Source organism: Gossypium arboreum, chromosome 4 (assembly GCF_025698485.1).
Source record: "Gossypium arboreum isolate Shixiya-1 chromosome 4, ASM2569848v2, whole genome shotgun sequence".
Lineage (NCBI taxonomy): Eukaryota > Viridiplantae > Streptophyta > Magnoliopsida > Malvales > Malvaceae > Gossypium > Gossypium arboreum.
In genome coordinates, this window is record NC_069073.1 from 13,572,159 (window position 1) to 13,595,198 (window position 23,040).

The window sequence follows — 23,040 nt, forward strand, 5'->3', positions numbered from 1 at the left end:
CTGAATAATTTAAATAATACCATTTTAAGTGTTACATTAATTTTTACTCGATGCATAAAAGGAAAATTTTAAAATCAAGGCAACGTACCGCATTTGGAGATTCAAGAAGTCATGCCCTAACTTACGGGATTTGACTTTCTTTTTGAACCTAGATAGGCGAACACCCCTTTCAAAATTAAATCACATGAAATTTAAATAATAATTAAATAAAGAGCAAGCTTATTTTCGAGTATTCGAGATGACGTGTTCTAACTTACGGGATATGACCTTTTTGTTACCTCAAGTTAAGAGGACTTTTTAGACACGTTTTGATTTATTCAAGGGATTTTACTTAAAAGATACATTAATACAGAGAGGGATCGTATTTTAAACTTTTTTTGAATTTTCAACTTTCGACATTATGACACCAATTAATCAACTAGGTATCAATTTTGGGCGTTATGAGGGTGCTAATCCTTCCTTGTGTGTAACCGACTCCCGAACCGATTTCCAACTTAACCAAACTTGATTTATCAAATTTTAGAATTGACTCAATTCGATCAATTGAGTTGTTTTAATCGTAACTCTAACAAATGATATACTACTTAATATAATGATATAGTATATAACTATTATTAAAACTATTAATATATTATAAATTATAGTAAAATTATAGTATTACATAATATTATAATATTTAATGCATAAATAAACTTTTAACATATTATATATTATATGATACAACGTTTACATAATATAATAACGGGTAAAGTACTTAATTAGTTACTAAATTTTTAGTTTGTTTTTATTTTGGCCACTCAAATATGTAAAATTATGATTTAATCACAAGAGTATTTGAATTCAATTTTTCTAGCCATTGAGGTGTTAAGTGTGAAACGGGATGATGACATGGATTTAAAATTGCTGACGTTGAAGTAAAAAATCTTTTACTAATGCCACCAAATTTCCACCTAAAATTTTACTCCTTTTTTTTGTGTGTTAATATAAGAGATATAAATATAAAACTTTTTTCTCCTCTCCTTTGTTCAAACCCTAGCCACCTTGCCATCGTGGTCGCCTAACCTTCCTCTAACAACTCCAAAGAGCTCATTGGACCACCTTACCTAACCCTCTCTCTCACTCTTGAAGAACCACCATCAAGCACTATTGTCTACCTTCACCCTTACACCTATCACTAGCACAACACTCCCCTCTCGAGTGCCCCTTCTCTGAACAGAAGCATTATCATCACCACTCAAGACCTTCTATCAATCTTTCTCACACCACTCTTGGGAACCCAACACCATCACACTACCCCAAAAATCGAAACAAAAGTATACCCATTCAAAATCCAAACCAAAAAAAAAAATTCCATAAATAGTAAACAAAGTGAAAAAAAAAAGGATTCTTTTGAATAACCTGCAACAAAAAAGATATATAATAGTTAATATATTATGTATTACTAGTATAACACATGATATAGTATTACATAATATAATAATATATTTTATAACTATAAATACATACATATGATTATTATGTTGAAAAAAAGCTAGTTCGAAAACGGTTTTCATGTACAATGAAAAATTAAAAATTTTGAAAATTGACCTGGTTTGTGATATTTATAGTAATAAACCCTAAATAAAATTTGCACCTGTGTGTTCGGATAAATGGATCCTTGTCGTTCCCGACTTTCAACCAAATGAACTTATTCTCTATTCTCATACCACGAACTACTTCGAGTGTGGGCACGAATGATTCGACTCAAACACAAACTAGAAATAGTTTTCTTTCTTTGGGGTGAAAAAGAAAATTCTTTTCTCAAATAGAAATTGGTAGCTAGAATTGTTATACCAGAAAATTTATTTATTTTTAGAGATTAAAAGTCTCTCTATTTTCGAGAGAATAATTATATCTAAAAGTTATTTAAATAGCCCCACTGGTGCCATCTATTTATAGGGAGAGCAATCTCATTTAAATTCATTTTTGACTCAAAAACATTGAATATCATATAACATATTTCAATCTATTCTCATAATACACATCATGACCCCACTAAATTATGTTAGAATCGTAAATAATATATAATATAAAATTAGAACTATAAACTAGGGTCTATCATGTCAAATCATCAAAAATAAATCAAGAACAAAACTAGATGAGGAAGCGTACCTGAATTCATCAATTTCTTAAAATCTACGGATCTTGGAGTTTTAATCTTCCAAATTAGCACGCAAGTAATATAGAGAATGTGACTCTCTCTTTTCTAAAAATGGGATATTAGAAAAGTTATCTTGTGTGTAATTTGGGGACCATAATCCTAATATATATAACTTTGGCACATTATTCCTAATTTCTAATCAGCCCATCACCAATTAGAAATTAGTTACTAGAGTATATACACATATTTGACCCATACTTTATTTAATAATTAAAGCCCAATAAGCCTTAATCAAATTAGATCACTTTTAAATTGGGCTAACCTATTATGATAGTAAATAATAACATGTAATTACCTTTATTATATATGTGATGTCCATATTTTCCAATAATCTCCCACTTGGACCATATATATACACTAATTACTCTATAATTACATGTCATTATATAACCTTATGAGCTCAAAATCTTACTATCATATCCAAAAGGTACCCCGAACAATCTCGTCCATTAATTATGTTAACATAGAACCAATGCGACTTTCATTACATATATCGTAACTAAATCCATCCCTGATCACGTATATTAAAACAACCAAATGAAATAGATCAAGTATGGATGTGTAGTATGAAAATTACATGCAATATGATCTAAACATGTCTATTTCCAACTAGTCCTCCTTAAACCTTAGTGAGATCAAGTCTTACTAAAATTAGAGTCTGAATAAACCAAATAAACTTTATTTCTGCAGAAAATAAACTTAATATTTATAAATCAAAATAACTAAAAATGTGTCTATAACATAAAAGCATTTAAAAGTACAAACTCCTACTAAAACCAAATATCCTTAAATGACATTACACCTATATGAGCTATGTGCTCCTGAAAAACCTTGGGTGTAGTCCCTTAGTAAGCAAATCCAAAATTATGGAGTTTGTCCTAATATTCTTTATAGGTACCTAACCATTCTGAAATTTTACTTTAACAACCAAGAACTTAAAGCCTATGTGTTTTGACTTTGATGTGCTCCTGTCGTTATTGGAATAAATGACTACCAATTATTGTCACAATTTGCACCCCAGTGATAAAATTTTCCATCAATATTCCATCAAAATCGAAGTCTGTATACCTGATGATCTCTAACTAACCAGACCTCTGATATGTGAGCATGTAATCTTTTATTCTTTGAAAATATCTTATAACGCTCCTGGATGCTATCTAATGGTCCAAACCAGGGTTGCTTAAATATCTCCCTAACATCCTAATAGTATACACAATATTCCAATGTATACAAACCTGAACATACATTAGACTTCCTACTGCTAAAATGTAAAAAAAATCTTATGCATTTCTGTAATCTCAAAATCATTCTTAGGGCATTGATTGAGACTATACTTATTATTGACAAGCAGTATGTAATTAACATATAAAACCAAATATAGAACCTTCCTCCCACTGAACTTGTGGTATATACAATTATCGACCAAATTCATCTCTAAACTAAATGAGATAATCATTTGGTAAAATTTGTAATACTATTGACAAGAAGTCTACTTAATCCCATGGATCAAGTTCTTTAATTTGAAAATCATTAACTTCGCATCATTAGACACAAAGTTTTCTAGTTGCACCATATATATGTATGATCAATGTTACCATTGAGAAACTATTAACTTAATATTCATATGATGCAGCTTAAGGTCAAAATATTCCACTAAAGCCATTATAATCCTTTCTCTAGTGGACCTTTTAATGACATTCATTCTTAAGGTTGTTGAGTTCGTTTTACTGGAACAATTACCTCATCTTGAATAGAAGTTGTTCAACATTGTCTTGTTAAGGTTCTAGATTCACTTCTTGATCAATGATAGGTATGAGAACCTAAACATCGTCAAAAGTGATATTAGGAACTAAGTTAGAATCTAATTCCTCCTCAAAAGCAATGATTCTAATCTTATTTCTCCCTCCAAACTCAATATCCTCAAAAAATGTTGCAGTTCTTGTCTCAAAAATATTCCTAATTGTGGGATCATAAAACTTATTTCCCTTAGATCGCTCAGAATGTACTTGACCCTTATACTTTATAAACATTAAAGAAGTCAAAAGTGATGTCATCTCAACCTTATCATTTTTAGCAAAATATTTCTCAATTTCGTCAAGGAAACCCTTGATCTAAGTAATCTCTTCAGATTCTATGCCCATAGAGGTTTCTGGAATGTTGTGTTTCATGATCATTAGACTCATGTGATTTGAACAATTCCATCTCTCAAAATACCTCTTAACATCAGGGGTACTTTTCATAGTGAAAGGTGCAGGTTATTCTTCCTTTAGTGAAAGGTCTATATCCATACAGCCAAGCATTATAAATGTCTTTTCGATTCTTTAAAATTAGTTTCATTAAACATGGGTATAGAATTTATATTAGCTGATATTGTGGCAGCAAAAGATAAACTAGTTGAATCTAGAACAAAATAGATAAAAAAAAAAAAAAACTCACGTCAATATTCATAAGGAAACAATCAATTTGAAATAATGGCTAATCACATCTCAAGATACCAAACACAACATTAGTATCAAGTCTTTAGATAGTAATATTAACAGTAAGCGGTACTCTTGTTGTAGCAATCAAACATTAACAATAAATTATGTCAAACAATGAATTAATTTTTGAACTAACATGTTGCTCACATAAAGTATTTTATAATTGTCACACATTTATCACCACTGTTGTCATTGAAATTCTGTTGAATATTAACTTACCTTTGGGTCAATTAATAAATGCATGAATCATAAAAACATGTAATCATCTTAATATTTTAAACAAACTAATCTACGCAAAGGAGGTCACTTTAGCGACATTTTGTTTCAACTAATCTATTTGAAATATTAGACATCCTTAATTAAAAATCAAAGCCAAAATATGAATTTATTTGTTTCAAAATATTTTTCTTAATTTCATCTTTTAATCAAATTAAAAGATAATAGTATATATATGTATATATATTTAACCCAAAAGAACATAAAACATAATAATAGCTGAATATATCACAATAACCTCATATAAGACTTTAAATTTAAACCAAAATAATTTGAATAAAGGAAAACCTCATATCAATATATCGAACACTCCATTACTATTTCATCTTTGGACAAACTATTAACTTGCAAGTGATAACTTGGTGTAGCAATCAAACACTGACAATAAGAACATGTCAAACAATTAATCTTCCTTTGGGTCGATTTATTACTCACATGTAAAACTGAATAATCGTCACATGTTTATTACCACAGTTGCACATGTAATATTATTAATCTTTCTTTGGTTCGATCAATATTAACGTAGCTTAAGTTACATGCATGCAACCTTTTATATTTTTAAAACAAAATAATTTCAATAACAGAGATCACTTTGGCCACTTACTATTTCAATTAAGTTATTTTAAAATATATATATAAACATACCAATATTCAAACTTAAAATTTACCCAATATTCAAAGGTCAAAACTATTTTTTTATTGATTTATAGATTCAAATAATAAAAAATAAGGTTGTCTTAATAATGCAATAAAAAACTGAAAACTTAATCTTTGACTTTTTTTTTTTGGTTCCAAAACCATATATATCAAAACCAAATAGAAATAATGTAGTGGTTCAAAGCCAAATAATTAACAAGCACATGTATTCATAATTTTGGCATAGACAAAAACACCATAGTAATTCACGCATATATATGTATTCATAATCAAATATAAAAACTTGCCCTGAATATACCATGTAAATTCAAAGTTGTATTTATGATTAAATAGAGATTTGCATGAATACTTGAAAGATAGTTTCAAACAAATAAATCTCAAAAGCAAAATCATAATAGTTGGCATATCAAATATTTGAAACCATAAGATGCCAAAACCTAATATTATAGAACCAAACTTAAAACCAAATTATTTAAACATGTATATAGTTGACATAAATTTGCACCAAAACACCCATAAAATTGAATATATAACCATAACAAAAAAATTTAACAACTTCAACGATATCCATCAAAACTTAATTTCACCAATTAAACTATAAAAGATATCTTATTGAATAATGGTTATAAACACCTATATACACAAACTATAATCATGCATTAATCCTCAAAATCATTGATATGCATATAATATATATACACAATTATAATAATAGAAAATAATGTTGAAACCCTCATTTTTAAAAAGATTTTTATTTGAAATAAAAAAATGAAAATGATAGTCGCCGCCAATATTTTTTATAAGGTGTGATCGGATCACCTCGTAATTTGATTGTTTTAATAAAAGTTTGATTTAATAAAATAATGATTTTTGTCTAAATTTTGGGTTGATAAAACTATTTATACAAGAATCCAAATCCAAATTATTTTCAAGTCTAAATATGCTCTCTAAAGCCCAAAATAAAAATAACACATTATTTAAAACCTAAACCAAAAATACAATTTTACCCAACCTAAATCTATAAATATTAAATAAATAAATTTATAAAATTAACCTATATTCAAAGGAAGAAAGGAGGGCTACTAGTTTCGTACATACACAATGTGAGGATGTTCTACTTTAAAAATAGTTTTCTATACATTTTTTTATAAAATCCATAAATATGGATGTTACTCTTACTTGCAACTTTGGGAATTAAGGATGGCTTAGTTCACTACAAGAAAACAGACTTTTAGCGACGTTTTTTTTAGCCTTTAGCAGTGTTTTCCCAAGCGCCGCAAAAAACGCTGCTAAAGGTAACGCCGCAAAATTTAGCGGCGTTTATCTGAAAAAAATGCCACAAAAGATCAAGACTTTTAGCGGCGTTTGTAAAAAAAACGCCGCTAGTTTTGGGAGATTTGAAATGTACATTTTTCACCAATATCTAACCCTTCCTGCATTAAATCCAACCAAAAACAACAAATATAGCATGAAATCCAATAAAAAACAGCAAATGTAGCATAAAAAATACAATAAAAAAACATTAAATCTAAATGATACTTCAAATTCAACGAAAGATCTATGATGTAAATTAATAAATTAAGTATAACTCAAAACATTCTTACAATAATGTTAAATGTGACAATGTTAAAAACGTTCTTACAAGGAGAAAACTAATGTCTAAGATGGTGGCTTTTGCGACTATTGAAACATCTGCATCATTTGTTGAAGCTGTAGCTGGAGCTCATCGTACTTTTTGCTCTGCTCTACTGCCATTGCTACTGTTTTTGCCTCTCTTGTTGCTGCCGTTGCCTCCCTCGCTACTGCCGCTGCCTCCCTCACTGCTGCATCCGCTCTAAGTTCTTGCTGGAGTTCTTCATATTTTCTTTGAACCTCGGCAATTTGCTCAACTTGCTCGCTTGCATTTGAGCTATCTGGTCTCTTAACCTCTGAACTTCAGCTTGAGCTTGACTTCCGAAAGGCATGTATTGATGGGAGCCGGATCCAAAATATTGGGTCGGGGTAACACCAGATCCTTGAAATCGAACCTGACCGTACCTTTCAGGACCCAAAACTTCAGTGATAATTCTGTTATCAATGTTCTCAAGATTAATAGAACTATCAGTCAAAGCAATCACTTCGTACTCCGCCTTCTTCTCCTTTAGTTTCTCCTAATAAATCAATTAAAGAGTTAGAAACAAAATATATAATAAAAATGAATACAACATAACTTAACATTATTTAAAACTACTAACGACGAATTAAACCATTATAATTAACTATTATAAATATTTATAATAAATCAAATTTTATTAAGTAAATATACCATAATTTCTCCAGCTTCAGATGTCATAGAAGATTTATCTTTCTTCTTATGCGTAATCTCAAAAAGCTGAAGGCGACCAACTTTTTGACCTGACGAGACTTCCTACAATATAGTAGTAAAAATATTATTTAATAGTAGAAAGTCATTAATATTTGACAGAATTAATAAATTCATAATACCTCGGCCTCAGCTACAGAAGCAAAATTTCTCGACCCTACCGTGTACGTGAATTTTTGTTTTTGCCTGCTACTTGTTCCAACTCGCTCACAGTCCTACATAATGAAATTATTATTACGTATATAGTAAACACTATATATAAGAGTTTGGAAATACGTAATACCTCTCCTTTCTTTGAATTCCAGAATCTAACCGCATCTTCCTATTGGTACCTCAGCATTCCCAGCGGGACATTTCTCAATTTTTCCTCAAGGCTTATGTCTTTCTTAAAATATAGTTTTTTCAAAGTGCTTTTATGGTCTCTCTATTTTTTACCCAATGCCTTCTTGATATAGTCATCGGAGACCTCTAAAGCAAATCTCTCCTAAAAAAACACAAGTTTAGAATGTAAATATAAATGAAAGTTAAACCGAAGTATTATAAATTACTTTAACGTTTTGTTACCTTAATATTATCGAGAGCCTGATTTTTGTTGCTATCAGGCATATGATGCCATGATTCGTAGTTGATGGGCAACATATTAGCATTTCGTGCTATAATGCTCAAATAGCCTGCTAAAAGTTGAGCTTTAGATCCAACAGGCTGACCATGACTGTTTCTACTTACTTTGACACGCTCGACAGGATTTAATTCGTATAAATCTTTAAGTAGCATACGTCCTCGACCTCTGCGCGTCCCACCACTTTCAGCTAAAAAACGATATATTATTATAGTAAAATTGAAAAAAAATCAATAATAAAAGTCAACACACATGTAAAATAAACTTAACATTGAATTTCTGCAGGCTCGTCAAGTGTTTCCGGCACATTCGAAGATCCAACAACTGTCTGCTGTTTACTATTTGCTTCTTCCGAATTTGGAGTATTCTGGATAATACTTAAATCTTGTAATCTTCTTCTACGCATTTTTTTTGCAATAAACATAAAATGATTGAAATTTTAGTAAAAAATTACAACAATAATAGTACATGTAAAATAATTAAATTATATAGCATGACCAAGATTAAAATTATAATATTACATATAATTAAAAATCTTAAAATCTTACTACATCATTATTCGTAAATATCTTCATCCACATCATGTCGAACCCATTGATGTTGTGTACTAGTACTAGGGATATTTTCATCTAAGTTTTGTTCTGGAAAAGGTAATGTTTCTGATCTTTCTACGATGTCATCTCTACTTCCATTACCCATGTCAAACAAGTCTCTAGGGGTGTTTCAGAGTACAACATATCAACCCTCATCAGTTGGATCTTTCGAATAAAAAACTTGTTTCACTTGAGAGGAAAATACATATGGCTCGTCCGCCAATTGTTGTCCTGTGTGAATCAAGCGAGAGAAATTAACCATTGTAAAACCAAATTGATCTTTTTTAATTCTGCGAGCAGTATTAACATCAGCCCAATCACACTAAAATAAGACAACTTTCCATCTGGCATAGTAATCCAACTCAATAATGTCGATAAGAAGTCTGTAATACTCCACATTACCCTCAACCAGATTACTGTCCCTAGCACTAGCATAACTTGTAATTCAAGAATTAACAACAATTCCACAATTTTGAGTTCTCCTCATTCTCTTACGATATTTTGTATGAAATCTGTATCCATTGATGAGGAAAGCACTAAATCTTTTTATTACTCTGTTCGGACCTTGGGAAAGCCATTTAACTTCGTCATTGACGTCCTTCCCACTCCAAACCTATTGAATCGAAAGTAAATTGAGTAATTATAAATGTATTATGTAAAAATATTCTTATTTGATTAACTAAATTTCGCAATTATATGTAACTTATCAACTTCAGTTACATACCGTTTGACTTAACCATTCATGAAAAGATTCTATGAATAACTTATTAATCTCTCGATGTTGTAATCTTCGAGAACGTGTACGAGATCTCAAAATTTGTTTGTACTCACTATGTTAAAAACAAGTTTAATTGGTTAGAAGATAAACAAATCAAAACGACGAATATGTGAGGAAATTTTAGAACTTACTTGCGTAATGGTTCAATTGAATCATGATGAAAAAGTACATATCGATGTGCTTGTATCCACGATATATCATCTAATTCTACAATTTTAAATTTGCCGATTGGTTCTCCATAACTTTGGAATAAATAAGTTTCGGCCAAGTTATGATCATTGATCCTAGCATTTCTACTTGGTCTATTCAATCGTGTTTCAACATCTTCTAAATATCTAGAACAGAAGGTCATGCATTCATCTGCCAAGTAGCCTTCAGCAATTGATCCTTCTGGATAACGCTTATTACGACAATAAGACTTCAATTTGCTTAGGAACCTAAACACGATATACAATATTTATCAAAAGCTGTAACTAAATGAAAAGAGGTGAATGAATGAATACTTGACAAATAAATTAGCACCTTTTTATAAGATACATCCATCGATAAAAAATCGGTCTACCAAGTATTGCTTCGTGAGGGAGATGGATTACCAAGTGCACTATAATAGTGAAGAAGGAAGGTGGAAAGATCTTCTCCAAATTGCATAAAGTCAAAGTAGTTCGATCCTGTACTTTCTCAAGTTCTTTAACATCCAAGACTTTGCCACAAATAGTTTTCATTATATTGGATAGTTCAATTATACAGGGCGTCACATTTTTTGACATACAGCACCGTAAAGCAACTGGGAGTAAATCTTGCATCAAGATGTGGTAATCATGTGATTTTAAAAAATATAATCTTCGATCTTTAAGATTCACACATCGAGATATATTTAACGCATACGTATCTGGGACCTTTATATCCTTTAACACCATGCAGAACACTTCTTTCTCTTCCATTGACATTGAAAAAATAGAAGGTGGCAACCGATATTTCCCATTTGAAAGTACTTAAGGATGAAGATCACGCAGAATTCTCATGTCAACTAAATCAAGTCGACTCTGAAGATTGTCTTTTGATTTTCCATCGACATTCAAAATTTTCCCAATTATGTTCTCGCAGACATTCTTCTCAATATGCATGACATCAAGATTGTGGCGTAAAATGTTGTGTTTCCAATAAGGCAACTCAAAAAAAATACTCATTTTTTTTGACAAGTCCGCCTCATTAGGATCATCCTCTTCGTCAGATTCATTATCAGATTCATCTCTCGATCTTCTCTTTGTTTGCGTGTTAGGTGGTTGATTCATCTTTCCATAACTAAAGTTGATATCTTTTAACATAAACAAGATTTCAGATCCAACGGTCTGCTCAGGAGCTCCTCTATACTCTTTAGTACCGTCAAATAGAGTCCTGTGAAATCTAAATTTATGATTTCCATCTAACCACCGACGATGGCCCACGTAAGAGAACTTCTTCCCATTATACAACCACTTCGAACAAGTTTGCGCAGCACAACAAGGACAGGCATAATGTCCTTTAGTACTCCAACCTGATAAATTAGCATAAGCCGGGAAATCATTAATTGTCCACAACACAGCTGCACGTAAATTAAAGTTTTCCTTTCTCAATACATCATATGTCTCAACACCCGACCATAACTGTTTTAACTCTTCAATAAGTGGCTGCAAATAGATGTCAATATCATTTCTAGGACCTTTCTCTCCAGGGATAATCATTGATAAAATAAATGAAGATTACTTCATGCAAATCCATGAAGGCAAATTGTAAGGAACAAGCACTACAAGCCAAGTACTGTACGAAGTACTCATGATTTTAAAAGGATTAAAGCTGTCAGCTGCTAGCCCAAACCTCACATTCCGAGGATCGCTTGCAAAGCTCGAAAATTTACTGTCAAACAATTTCCAAGCTAAAGAATTAGCAGGATGCCTTAATAATCCATCATCGGTTCATTGATCATTATGCCACCTCATAGAATCGGCCATCTTTGACGACATGAAAAGCCTTTGAAGTCTTGGTATTAAGGGAAAATATTGCAAAACCTTGACTGGCTTCTTTCTTAACTGTGCCCCACCTTTATCCGCATTCACATATTCTATATTCTCATTCATCTAATGAGACTTACCGCAAACATGACAAGACTGTTGGTTCTTCTGATCACCCCAGAACAACATGCAATCATTTGGGCAACTATGAATTTTATTGTACCCAAGGCTCAAATATTTTATTAGTCTCTTCATATCTTGACAAGACTGGAGGATTTTTGTAAACGGATACATCTCTCTCAGAAACTCTAGCAGCATTGTAAAAGAGTTTCCGGTCCACCCTCCCAAACATTTTAAGTGAAATAGACGAATGTAGAAGGACAATTTCGAATATTTTGATCCCTCGTAAAGTTCTTTGTTCATTTCATTAAGTAAATTGTAGAACTTCGCTGCTTCTTCATTTGGCTCCTCATCAGGTGCACTTGTTCCCGTTTCGCAAAAAACATTTCCACCAATATCACAATCATTAGATGTAATAAAGTCAGGTGGAAACGATTGCTCACCATGACTATGCATATTAAATGCATCCCGCAACATACCTTCCATGTCGTCTTGTCTAACATACTGGTGATAATCAGTATCAGGATAAGTCGGATTAATCGTTGAAGAAGTTCCACTAGATGTATACTCTCTATGGAAATTCCATTTTTTATACCCCTGAATAAAGCCATCCACAATTAGATGTTCGTAGACAACTTCACGAAAATGCCAATTGATGTTGCCACACTTCTTACACGGGCAAAGAATCATATTCTCTTGGCTTGCATTTTGAAATGCAAAATTTAGAAAATTTTGTACTCCATTTCGATAGGCGTTGCTTACTCTTGACAATTTCATCCAACTCCTATCCATTTCGTAGTTCTTGAAGTCTAAACTTGACAATAAATTACACGAGTAAGTTGTTTATTTATAAGTATAATTAAGTTATGTAAGTTATGATATGATATCTACTTATGTATTATGTAAGTTATGTAAGTTATGTGAGTTATGTGAGTTATGTGAGTTATGTGAGTTATGTAAGTTATATAAGTTATGTAAGTTATGTGAGTTATGTAAGTTATATAAGTTATGTAAGTTATGTAAGTTATGTAAGTTATGTAAGTTATATAAGTTATGTAAGTTATGTGAGTTATGTAAGTTCCAAATATATATTTTACGTACTAGTGATGTATTCAAGTATATATATTTTAAAATCTTATAAATTTTACACATAAATAATTTATACAGTATAAATTCTTATATATTTAAATAAATTAATCCAAATTATATTAATTAAAATAACATGTCTTTTCCTTTAATATAGACATGTCTTTTTGCTTTTATTAATCCAAATTTATGTTTTACAAGTCATCTTTTCTTAAGTAAATGTTAAAGCATAGTGTGAACATCCGTATTTAGCTTGAAAGCTATGATTTATTTTGAATAAAAATTTTAACTTAAATGATAAAACGGACGATAATATTTGTGATAAAACGTATGAGAATATTTAATTTATTAAAAATCGTGATAGAAATATAGAAATATTAAATCACGAATTACAAAAATAGGGTAGAAAAAATTCACGTGGCAAGCATACATGTAGAGAGGTATAATATTATTAAAAGGTTTCAAATTGAGCAGAAATGATCCCTTTTATAGTATTAATGCAAGTAAGAGCATATGCATTGGAACTAGTAGCAAAGATCCCCAAGCGAAGCGAGGCAAATGAAGTGGAAGTTGGTTTACATGTGCAAACATGTGTGTGATATCTAGAAACTGTCAATTTTAATCTCAATGCCGAGAAAGGTATATACCTAATGGAATACATTGCAGATTTCAATATTGGAGAGACATCAAATAAAGATTTAGCCTATACTAAACATACATACCTCTTACAAATTGTAAATTGGATGGTAGGGTCGATTCCAGCAAATTAAATTACACCTACAAACAATGAACAGCCATGAAATTAAAAAATAATCTAAGGATAAAGAAGAATTAAATAAGTTAAAAACATGATCCATTAATGTATTTTCTTCTTTCTTCCTCTCATCAGGACATCACTAGTACACATTATTAATTATAGTTCTAAAATACTAAGTCCATGCCATAACATAGGGGTGATACCAAAATACAACTAAAACAATTATCGAGTCCAATTAAATTTAATGCACTCAAGGTCAAATTTAGAACTGTTACCAGTGGTGATACATCGCTAATAACATTAAGAGAAATGCATAAACAAACATCCACAACAGGTGCACAATAAGCACTAAAGCATTAAAGGTAAAAAAGTTGTAAAAAAATAAATTTTGAACGTATTTGAAAAGAAAAAAAGTTAAAGAAAAGAAAATGAGAAAGAGATGTAAACTAACTTAAAATTATGCAAATTTTTAAATATTATGTTTTTTAATTTTTCAACTTTATCAAAAAAAGATAGAAATAAAAATTTATATTTTTATTTATTTTATATTTCTATCCTTTTCAATTATTCATTTTCTGATTTTTTTCCAAGTGAAATTTACTACATGTATGCTTTGATTTAGTACGAGTCATATTAAAATATATAGATAAAATTTTAAATATATATTATAAAATATAGAAATTATTTGTACCAATTATAAAACACTACATACCAATTGAAATCGGTTTGTCCAACACGATAACAACTACCATTAAATTAGATTAACATTGAATCGCTCGTAAGCATTAAAAAAATTGGAAATAAGTAGTTAAATCAATTAAAAATCACCTAAAAGGGTTTTATATAATGTTTTGGGTTATTATATTATTTTTTATTTGTTTGGCCCAATTTTATTTTTATTTGTAGCCCAAATACACTGATTTTTGCCAAATACAATGAACTTTCTTGAGCTTCTGTCAACTCAAGCTGTTGAGCAAAGATCTAACAACCCTGGCACAACAGGTACACAATAAGCACTAAAGCATTAAACTCCTATGGCACTAGGAGAACATCAAGATTAGGCAAGCACAAAAACAGCAAACATCATACTTAGAAATAAAAATAGAAAGATTAAATTCCAAGGAATTGCAGCATATTTTAACCTACTAACAAATATAGGTTCCCTTCCTTGCACACAAATTTTCATCATACTTTTACATTATCCAAGACTTTGAAAAACTTAGAAGGTCAGAATAAGTTCATATCACAGATTATACCATCAGAAGGTAAAAATTGGAAAGTGTGAACTCATTTATATCAAGACAAATACTAAACTCATTTGGTTACAATTTGAGATTAAGGCTTTTGAACATGCTTGCCATAATTACAAATGATACTGCTTCAAAATCAAACAGAAAATTGCATAGAAATTTTCATGCTTTATGCTAATGTAAGCTTCAAAGACCATAAAAGTAAAAATATATCAATATATCACAGAGATTCATTTCAGAATAAAGTTGATGGGAATGTACAAGGCAGAAACCAAATTGCCAAGATTAGTAAAAATCTTTATTCAATTTCTCTGTATTCTACTATGTCCATCTCGATACAACAACAAATCATATATATATTAAGTCATTTAAGTAGCAAAACAAAAACGAGAACATATATGAAAGATGAACAAAAAAGCAAGTCTTTATGGTGCACAAGAAGAAATAATCCAAAAAAGCGTACCCTTTATCTTTCCCTTCTTCCCCTTTCTTTTCTGTTCAGTATCCGAAAGTAAATATGATGATGAAGTAGCAGGTGAAGCTGCTGCAGAAGATTGTGAATTCCTCCACCAGTAATTTCTCTAACTCAGGTTTCAATTCCCTGTTACAAAAATCGAAAAGCATCAACCAATAAAATGAGAACTGAGAAGAAGATGGGTGAAATAGCTGAGTGAGGGTTTTGGCTTATCGATTAGTCGCAGCAGAGGAGTGCGACGATGATGCAGCAGATGGTCGAGTCGACGGTGATGCAATAGATAGTTGGGTCCGGCGATGGAGAGATGGGTTGGGTTTGGATTTGCTGAAAATTTAGGGTTAGGGGGAAAATTTTAGGGGAAAACACTTAAACTTTTTAGGTATGTCTTTTGGGATAAAAGGGTGGAAAAAAAAACGATGTCGTTTATGTGAATTTAGGGGAAAACTGATTTGGTGTTTTGGGGGAAAAGCCTAATGCTGTCGGGCATGAAAGAAATGAAATTTAACAAATTAAAACGACGCCATTTCGGCAAAAAAATTTTGATCGTTTGCGGTGCTTTAGAAACACACTGCTAAAAGTTATCTATTGCGGCGTTTCTAAGAAAGCGCCGCTAATATCCAACAAAAATGATGTCGTTTTCTTTAAGCACTAATGTTTTTTGAAAAAACGCCGCTAATCCCCTATATATTCAACTAAAACGACGTCGTTTCCATAAACTTCAATTCTTTTTGCGGCGTTTTTTATAAACGCCACTATTCCCTATCCAACTAAAACGACGCCGTTCTATTAAACTATAAACTTTTTTGCAGCGGCATTTTAATTTTTAAAAATGCCGCTAATCCCCTAAATATCCAACTAAAACGACGCAGTTTTCTTTAAACTATACTGTTTTTTGCAGCGTTTTTTGGAAAAACGCCACTAATCTCTTAATTTTTATATTTTATTTTTATTTGTTATAATTTGGTAGCCAAAATAATTAACTTATGATAGTCAATATTTAATAATATATCTATATTGCATGATAACTTTGAAATTTTAAGTTTAAATTTCACTTATATAAATTACGTGTAGAGGAATTAATTTGAATTGAATTCTTCATTCAATTAATTCTTTAGATTAATGATTTTAATTATTAATACTAATGATGATAAATGTTAATATGATGACAATTAGTTATAATTTAATCCTAATATTATGAATTAAAGTTTAAAAGATTTATCTCTTGTTGATATATGGTACATACTAATTTTTTTTTACATTTTACGGAAGTAGATAATCTTCAGTTTTAATCTTTTAAATATGCTTAATATTTAATCCTTATATTTTAATTTCTAATATAATTTGGGTTCTATGTGTTTATAATATTATTAAGTAGATATAGTTATCGATCCATATCAAATTTTGTTACTTTAATTAATTAATTTATTTATCAATGTTTTTTTAAATTCTAATAATTATCAAAATTTCAAATGGTCTAGATTAAATATTTTAAATATATAAAAGTATTAATTGATTGTATAAAATTTCATCATTTAACAAATTTCACGTAAACCTTAAATCCAAAACCATTTAATATATATAAAGTTTATCTATTATCTACGAAATAATTTAAACTATAATCATATATAATTTTAATATATTAAGATTAATATTATCTCTTTTACAATTATATAAGAAATCGTTTAATATATAAATTAAAAATGATAATTAATCAAAACCCTAAACCTCTAACCCCTAACTGGTCTTTAAACCTTAAACCTTAAACTCGAAACCCTAAATCACAATACATATACCTTAGACCCTAACCCCTAAACCATAAACTCTTAACCCTTAACCCTTAACCCCTAACCCTTAATCATTATCCCCTAACCCTTAATTCTTAACCCATAACCGCTAAATCTTAAACTCCAACTATTAAACCCTAAAGTACCCTAAACTACATAATTCATAACCCTTAAAATAGTAACTCCTAAACCTTAAACCTTTGAACCATATACCCCAAATCATAAACACTAAACTATAATGATAATTAATTCAATATTTTAAAATTAATACTATCTCTTTTAAAATTATATAAGAAAATATTTAATATATAAATAAAAAACAATTAGTCATATATCAATAAACTTTAAAATTATTTTAAATAATAGTATTTTAATAAATATTTTCCTATGTTTTTACTTTTAAAATTATTCTATGTGTCATTATTTTTTTTAAGAATTTAAATATTCAATTAAAAATAGATTATACTTCTAGCGGCGCTTCTTAAAAACGCCGCTAATGCTGACTTATAGTGGTGTTTTTCAAAAAAGAGCCGCAAAAGATCGATCATAGTGGCATTTTGCAAGAAGGCACCACTAAAGCAACTAAAGCTAAAATAACGATGCCCTTGTGTTTAGTTTCTATAAGTCAGCATTAGCGGCGTTTTCTTTAAAACGCTTTATTGTTTTGCGGCGTTTTAACCTATAGCGGCGTTTTTCTAAAAGCGCCACTAATTGTCAATCTATAGCGGCATTTTTTCAAAATCGCCGCTAATGATCGTTTTTTAGTGACGTTTTTGTAGAAGCGCTGCTAATGCTGGTTTTTAGTGTCGTTTTTTTATTAAAACGCCACAAAAAACACCGCTAGTGGTTTTTATATAATTGTATAAAAATTGAATTGATATATATGAATTTAAGAATATTTTTATTAATATATTTTATTTGTATTCTTTTTTTACTTTTATTGTTAAACAATTTTTAAAATTTTAATTTATATTATTTTAGATAATTTTATTAAAAATATGATTTAAAATATGTTAAAAGTTGAGTGAATAATGATGATGCAACTGCTGTATTTCAAAGAAATTTATTGTTTGACGAACAGTTGAGAGAGTAATCCCAAAGTATGAGTGAAGATTTAAAAACAAAAAAAGTGTGAAAACTCTAAGAAACAGCTAGCTTGTTTGCTTTTATGAATATTACTTTGTGTGTATAAACAAATGATAAAGTTAGGCGACCAAACTTAAATTAATGAATCATTCAAATATCTAAATTTAGAACCGCATGAAATGGTTCTTTTATCTAAGCCTCAAAATTTAAGTTTGAGAAAATGAACTTTAATAATATTGAATAACAATAGTCAAATTTGGTTACATAAATGAACTTACAATTTAAAAAAACAAATACAATTTCTTCTTGGTTAAGGTATAAATTACATTTTAAGTTACTTTTATATTTTAATCATTCAATTTTAAAAGTTGCAAAATAATTATTTAACTATTCAAAAAAATTATTTAAATTATTGGCTGTTAAAATCATTGTTATATTGTCTTCTCTTTTGCACCGTTTGCACCAATTGAAAGCTCTACTTTTTCTTCTCTTCTACAATTCAATTCTTTTTTCATAAAATAACTTTGAATATTATAAATCTACAAACTAAAATCCAACTAACTTTCTTCTCCGATCTTCAATACTGACCACCAGATCGACTTGGATCTAAGGTATATTCTTTTACTCGTTGATAGAAACTAATCCACCATATTGATTGTTTAATCATCACTTGGAGCTTGCCAATTAAACTTTTAAAAAAAAAAAACTTAACAACTTAAATAAAATTTTTAAATAATTTAATAACTTAAATGAATGTTTGAATAATTTAATGATCAATTTATAATTTTTAAAATTAAGGAATCAAAATATAAATTTAATAAATTAATTGTAAGTTTGTTAATGTTGATTTACATCATAGGATTGTTATCATGTCCGTTTGTAGTTTTTCAAAAGCTATTCAACTGTTGAGTTAGAGCCTCTAGATCGACTCAATTCTTGTGCAAAATCGAATTTAAATTCATTATTCACCATATTAAAAAGGAAAAAGAAAAATCAAATATTACTTTTCATCAAATAGTTCTTTTTGAAAAAAAAAAAAGCAAAACGTTCAACAATCAAAGCGAAAATATATTTTAAGCTGGAACTTGGTTACCTACTTATATCTAAAGCAAAAGCCACGCAAAAACCAACATATTATATATATATATATATAAATAAAAAGAATAACAGTTAAAACAAAATCGTACTATTAGGTTGCAAGAGAATACAAATGAATTAAAAGTTGTAAGTTGTAACAATTAATCAAAAAAATAATGATTTAAGAAATGGAAAATGAATTATTTTCCAGATATGAAAAGGTTTTGCACTTCAATCTAAGCTTTACCGACAGTAAAAATCAAATAAAATAAAGATGCACACAAATTACAGCAACATTTTTCTGCTAAATCCCAACCTTAAGCTTGTTAAAAACAATCATCCGGGTTTTTCATGATCTTTTGTTTTTGCTTCCCAATAACAAAGAGAAGTAAAACAAAATCCGAAACAAGAAACCCCAAGCCACTGTAATCAACAAGCAATTCCACTTGCTTAAATCTGTAATCCCTTCTTGCTTCAGAATATCCAATCCCGTTGTCATACAGGTTGAGCTTGTAATTCTCATTCCCAAAGTATTGCTTAATGACTGCAGTAATCTCACTTTCATGGCGGGAGGGACTGCTCCAAGTGGTGAATTGTCAAATATTTGAATCCCTCTCACGAAGCACTTTGCTGGGTTTTCAAATTCATTTTGTAAGACTGCTTCATATGGGTATTTCACAAGGGATAAGTAATGGAACCATATCCAGTAACCCGGGATTCTGTCACGATTGATGAAGAAGCCGCTAAAGAGTAAGAAATATGCTAGAATAGCGACGACTATGGTATAGCCTAACATCACATGCGGGACGACACCCGAAAGGAATGTCACGAATGAACTTCCGGACCAAAACGAAGCAAACATAATTAGGAAATAGAATAAGAATCCTGATAATCCGCCGTCTAGCCCTACTGCCCAAAATGTTGTCATGGAGAAAGCAAACGAGAGCAAAATCAAGCCCGGTAGCGTCACTAAAGCATTTGATATGACGTATGATAATCTCCTGTAAGCGTTGTAAGCAGTTTCTCTCATGAAAATGTACCTTTCTTGGAGAAAAACTGGAAGAGCATCGGCACAAGTGTAATATGTTGTCGACATTGCGAATGCAAAAAACCCTAGTCTTTCTTGCACCCCTTTTGGTGAATTATCAAGTTGCCAAAATACTGTCGCTAAAATGAACCCTGTCACTAGAACTGCTGCCAAACGAATTCCGAACAACTCCGGCATTCGTCTTGAATTTAGGATGGATCGATTTGACAATACCACCATTTCTTTCCAAAATGGATTTGCAAATGTTGGAACCATGGAAGTTGAATTGACATCATTTGTAGCACCTGGGACGAGTTTACCTCGAGATATACTGGCGCTAATTGCTTCTTTTAGCGATAAACCGAGCCGATCTGGCTCGGAGTCTCTAGTATGCTTCATGCTTTGCCATGACTTGTTGAATTCGACCAAACTTTTTGTTCCTCCAGGAGATCCTTCGAGTTCTCGGATTAAGTCCAGGGCAAACTCCGTTTTGTTCTCGTTCTCGGGTATTGGATACCCGAACTCCGAGAAATACAGCGGGAGAGTCGTCGGTGAACCACTGTAAACTGTTTGTCCACGAGACAAAAATATCAATCGGTCAAGCAATCCGAGAATACGATAACTTGGCTGATGAACTGACATTACAACAATGCTTCCACTCTGAGCTATCCTCTGTAAAACCTTCACCACCATGAAAGCACTGGTTGAATCCAGCCCTGATGTAGGCTCATCCAAGAAAAGAATAATGGGGTCGTGAATTATATCGATTCCGATGGATACACGACGACGCTCTCCACCGGAAACACCACGATGACCTTCATCACCGATTACAGTTTTGGCTGCATTTCTTAAGCCTAATTGATCGATCAAGGCTTGAACTCTCATTTTCTTCTTAGATTTCGACAAAGTCCGAGGAAGGCGAAACTCAGCTGCGAACATTAAGGTTTCTTCGACAGTAAGCATTGGGAAAAGTAAATCATCTTGCATAACGTAAGCTGAAATGACTTTCAACATTCGAGACTCCAAAGCTTCGCCATTTAAAGTAATGTTTCCTTTCAAACTCCCTTTAGCTATTCTGTTGGCTAAAGCATCGATCAGCGTCGACTTACCTGAACCACTCGCTCCAAGCACAGCGAGTATCTCACCGTCTCGAGCCTCACCGGAGATATCATTAAGCAACGTCTTGGTCCTCGTAAAATAACTATCTCCGGCAAGTGGGTTGCCGACGATAGCGGCATCTGCAGCGGCGCTTCCACCCCTCCGTCTGAATAAACCAGGCAACGCCATTTTGCGAGGAACCTTTACACTATAAGTAAGGTTGTTAAAGGAAAGCACAAAGGGTATGGGGCGCGGTTCGGTGACGTCGACGAGGACTTCATGGACAGGAGTTTCGTCGCCGGTGGCTTCTTTCCTTGCATCACCAACGTGTTTAAGTAGTTGGCCGAGCGTTGGGGAAGCTCCTGTGGCTGTTGAGAGTTCGCCGGCAATAAGCTCCAATGAGTGTTGAAAATACTGAGAAGGACTATTACGATGATGATTATTATCCGACGACATGTTTTGGGGACAATAGGAGAGATGGGGCGGGTTATGTTAACCCCCTTTCGTCGGGAAATGTCAGAAAATGGGGTGTTTTCAAAGTGAAGGGGAAAAGGGTGTTGTGATTTTGAACATTTCAAGGTTTAGAGAAATCTATATATAGGATAGGAGTGAAAGTAATGGTTTAATTTTATGTAATTTAATATGTTTGATTTTTTGACAGTTATTATTGAGAGGTAAGGTTACCTAAATCATCTAATATGAAATCTATACGCCTCTGTGTTTCTTAGAAGGAAGAAAGGTGGGTACGTGTGCGGCCGTGATTTATTACGATAGATAGCTGATAAACACGTGACGTAGTGGTGGTTTTGTTTCAGTGGCAGGGGAATTAGGTTGGGTGTTGATCTACTGTGGCGTAAGCTCTGAATAGTCCATATGGATGGCTAAATATTAATGGGTTAAGGGTTGAAACTTGAATCCAATATTGCTTGCCACTGGGATTTGTTATCATGTGCTTCACACGTAAATCCTTATGTCTTTGGTCATTTGTGTTTTTATTCTCATCATTCCAAAATATTTGTTAATTTATTCACGCTGTAAAGCCTCCTAACATGGAAATTTCTTATTTTTGGTCCTTTAAAATTTACCAAAAATTGATAGAATTGCTCTTTTAACTCTTCGAAAATGATAAAATTTTAGTTTAGTCCTTAAAAGTTAAAAAGATATGAGGTATTAAAATGGTAAAAAAAATATTTTTAACTCATAAAATATACAATTTAGTTTTGCTAAAAAAAAATATCTAACTTCACCTGACTCTTCAAAAATTATAAATTTAATCATTGTTAAGTCTTTAATGAAATGTTTACATGACTTTTTATTAGTTCAATAA

General features: G+C 31.2%; 1 protein-coding gene across 1 annotated transcript; it reads right to left on the bottom strand.

Moving 5' to 3' along the window:
• Positions 1–19,768: 19,768 nt before the first annotated feature.
• On the bottom strand, positions 19,769–22,370 carry LOC108458575 (ABC transporter G family member 6-like). Its single transcript, XM_053027171.1, has one exon. It carries the CDS (start codon positions 22,167–22,169, stop codon positions 19,938–19,940), a length of 2,232 nt encoding a protein of 743 aa, XP_052883131.1. The 5' UTR covers positions 22,170–22,370; the 3' UTR covers positions 19,769–19,937.
• Between the last annotated feature and the right edge of the window lie 670 nt (positions 22,371–23,040).

Bases quoted from the DNA above. Each gene is read 5' to 3' on its own strand.
- LOC108458575 (XM_053027171.1), bottom strand. From the start codon at position 22,169: ATGTCGTCGGATAATAATCATCATCGTAATAGTCCTTCTCAGTATTTT.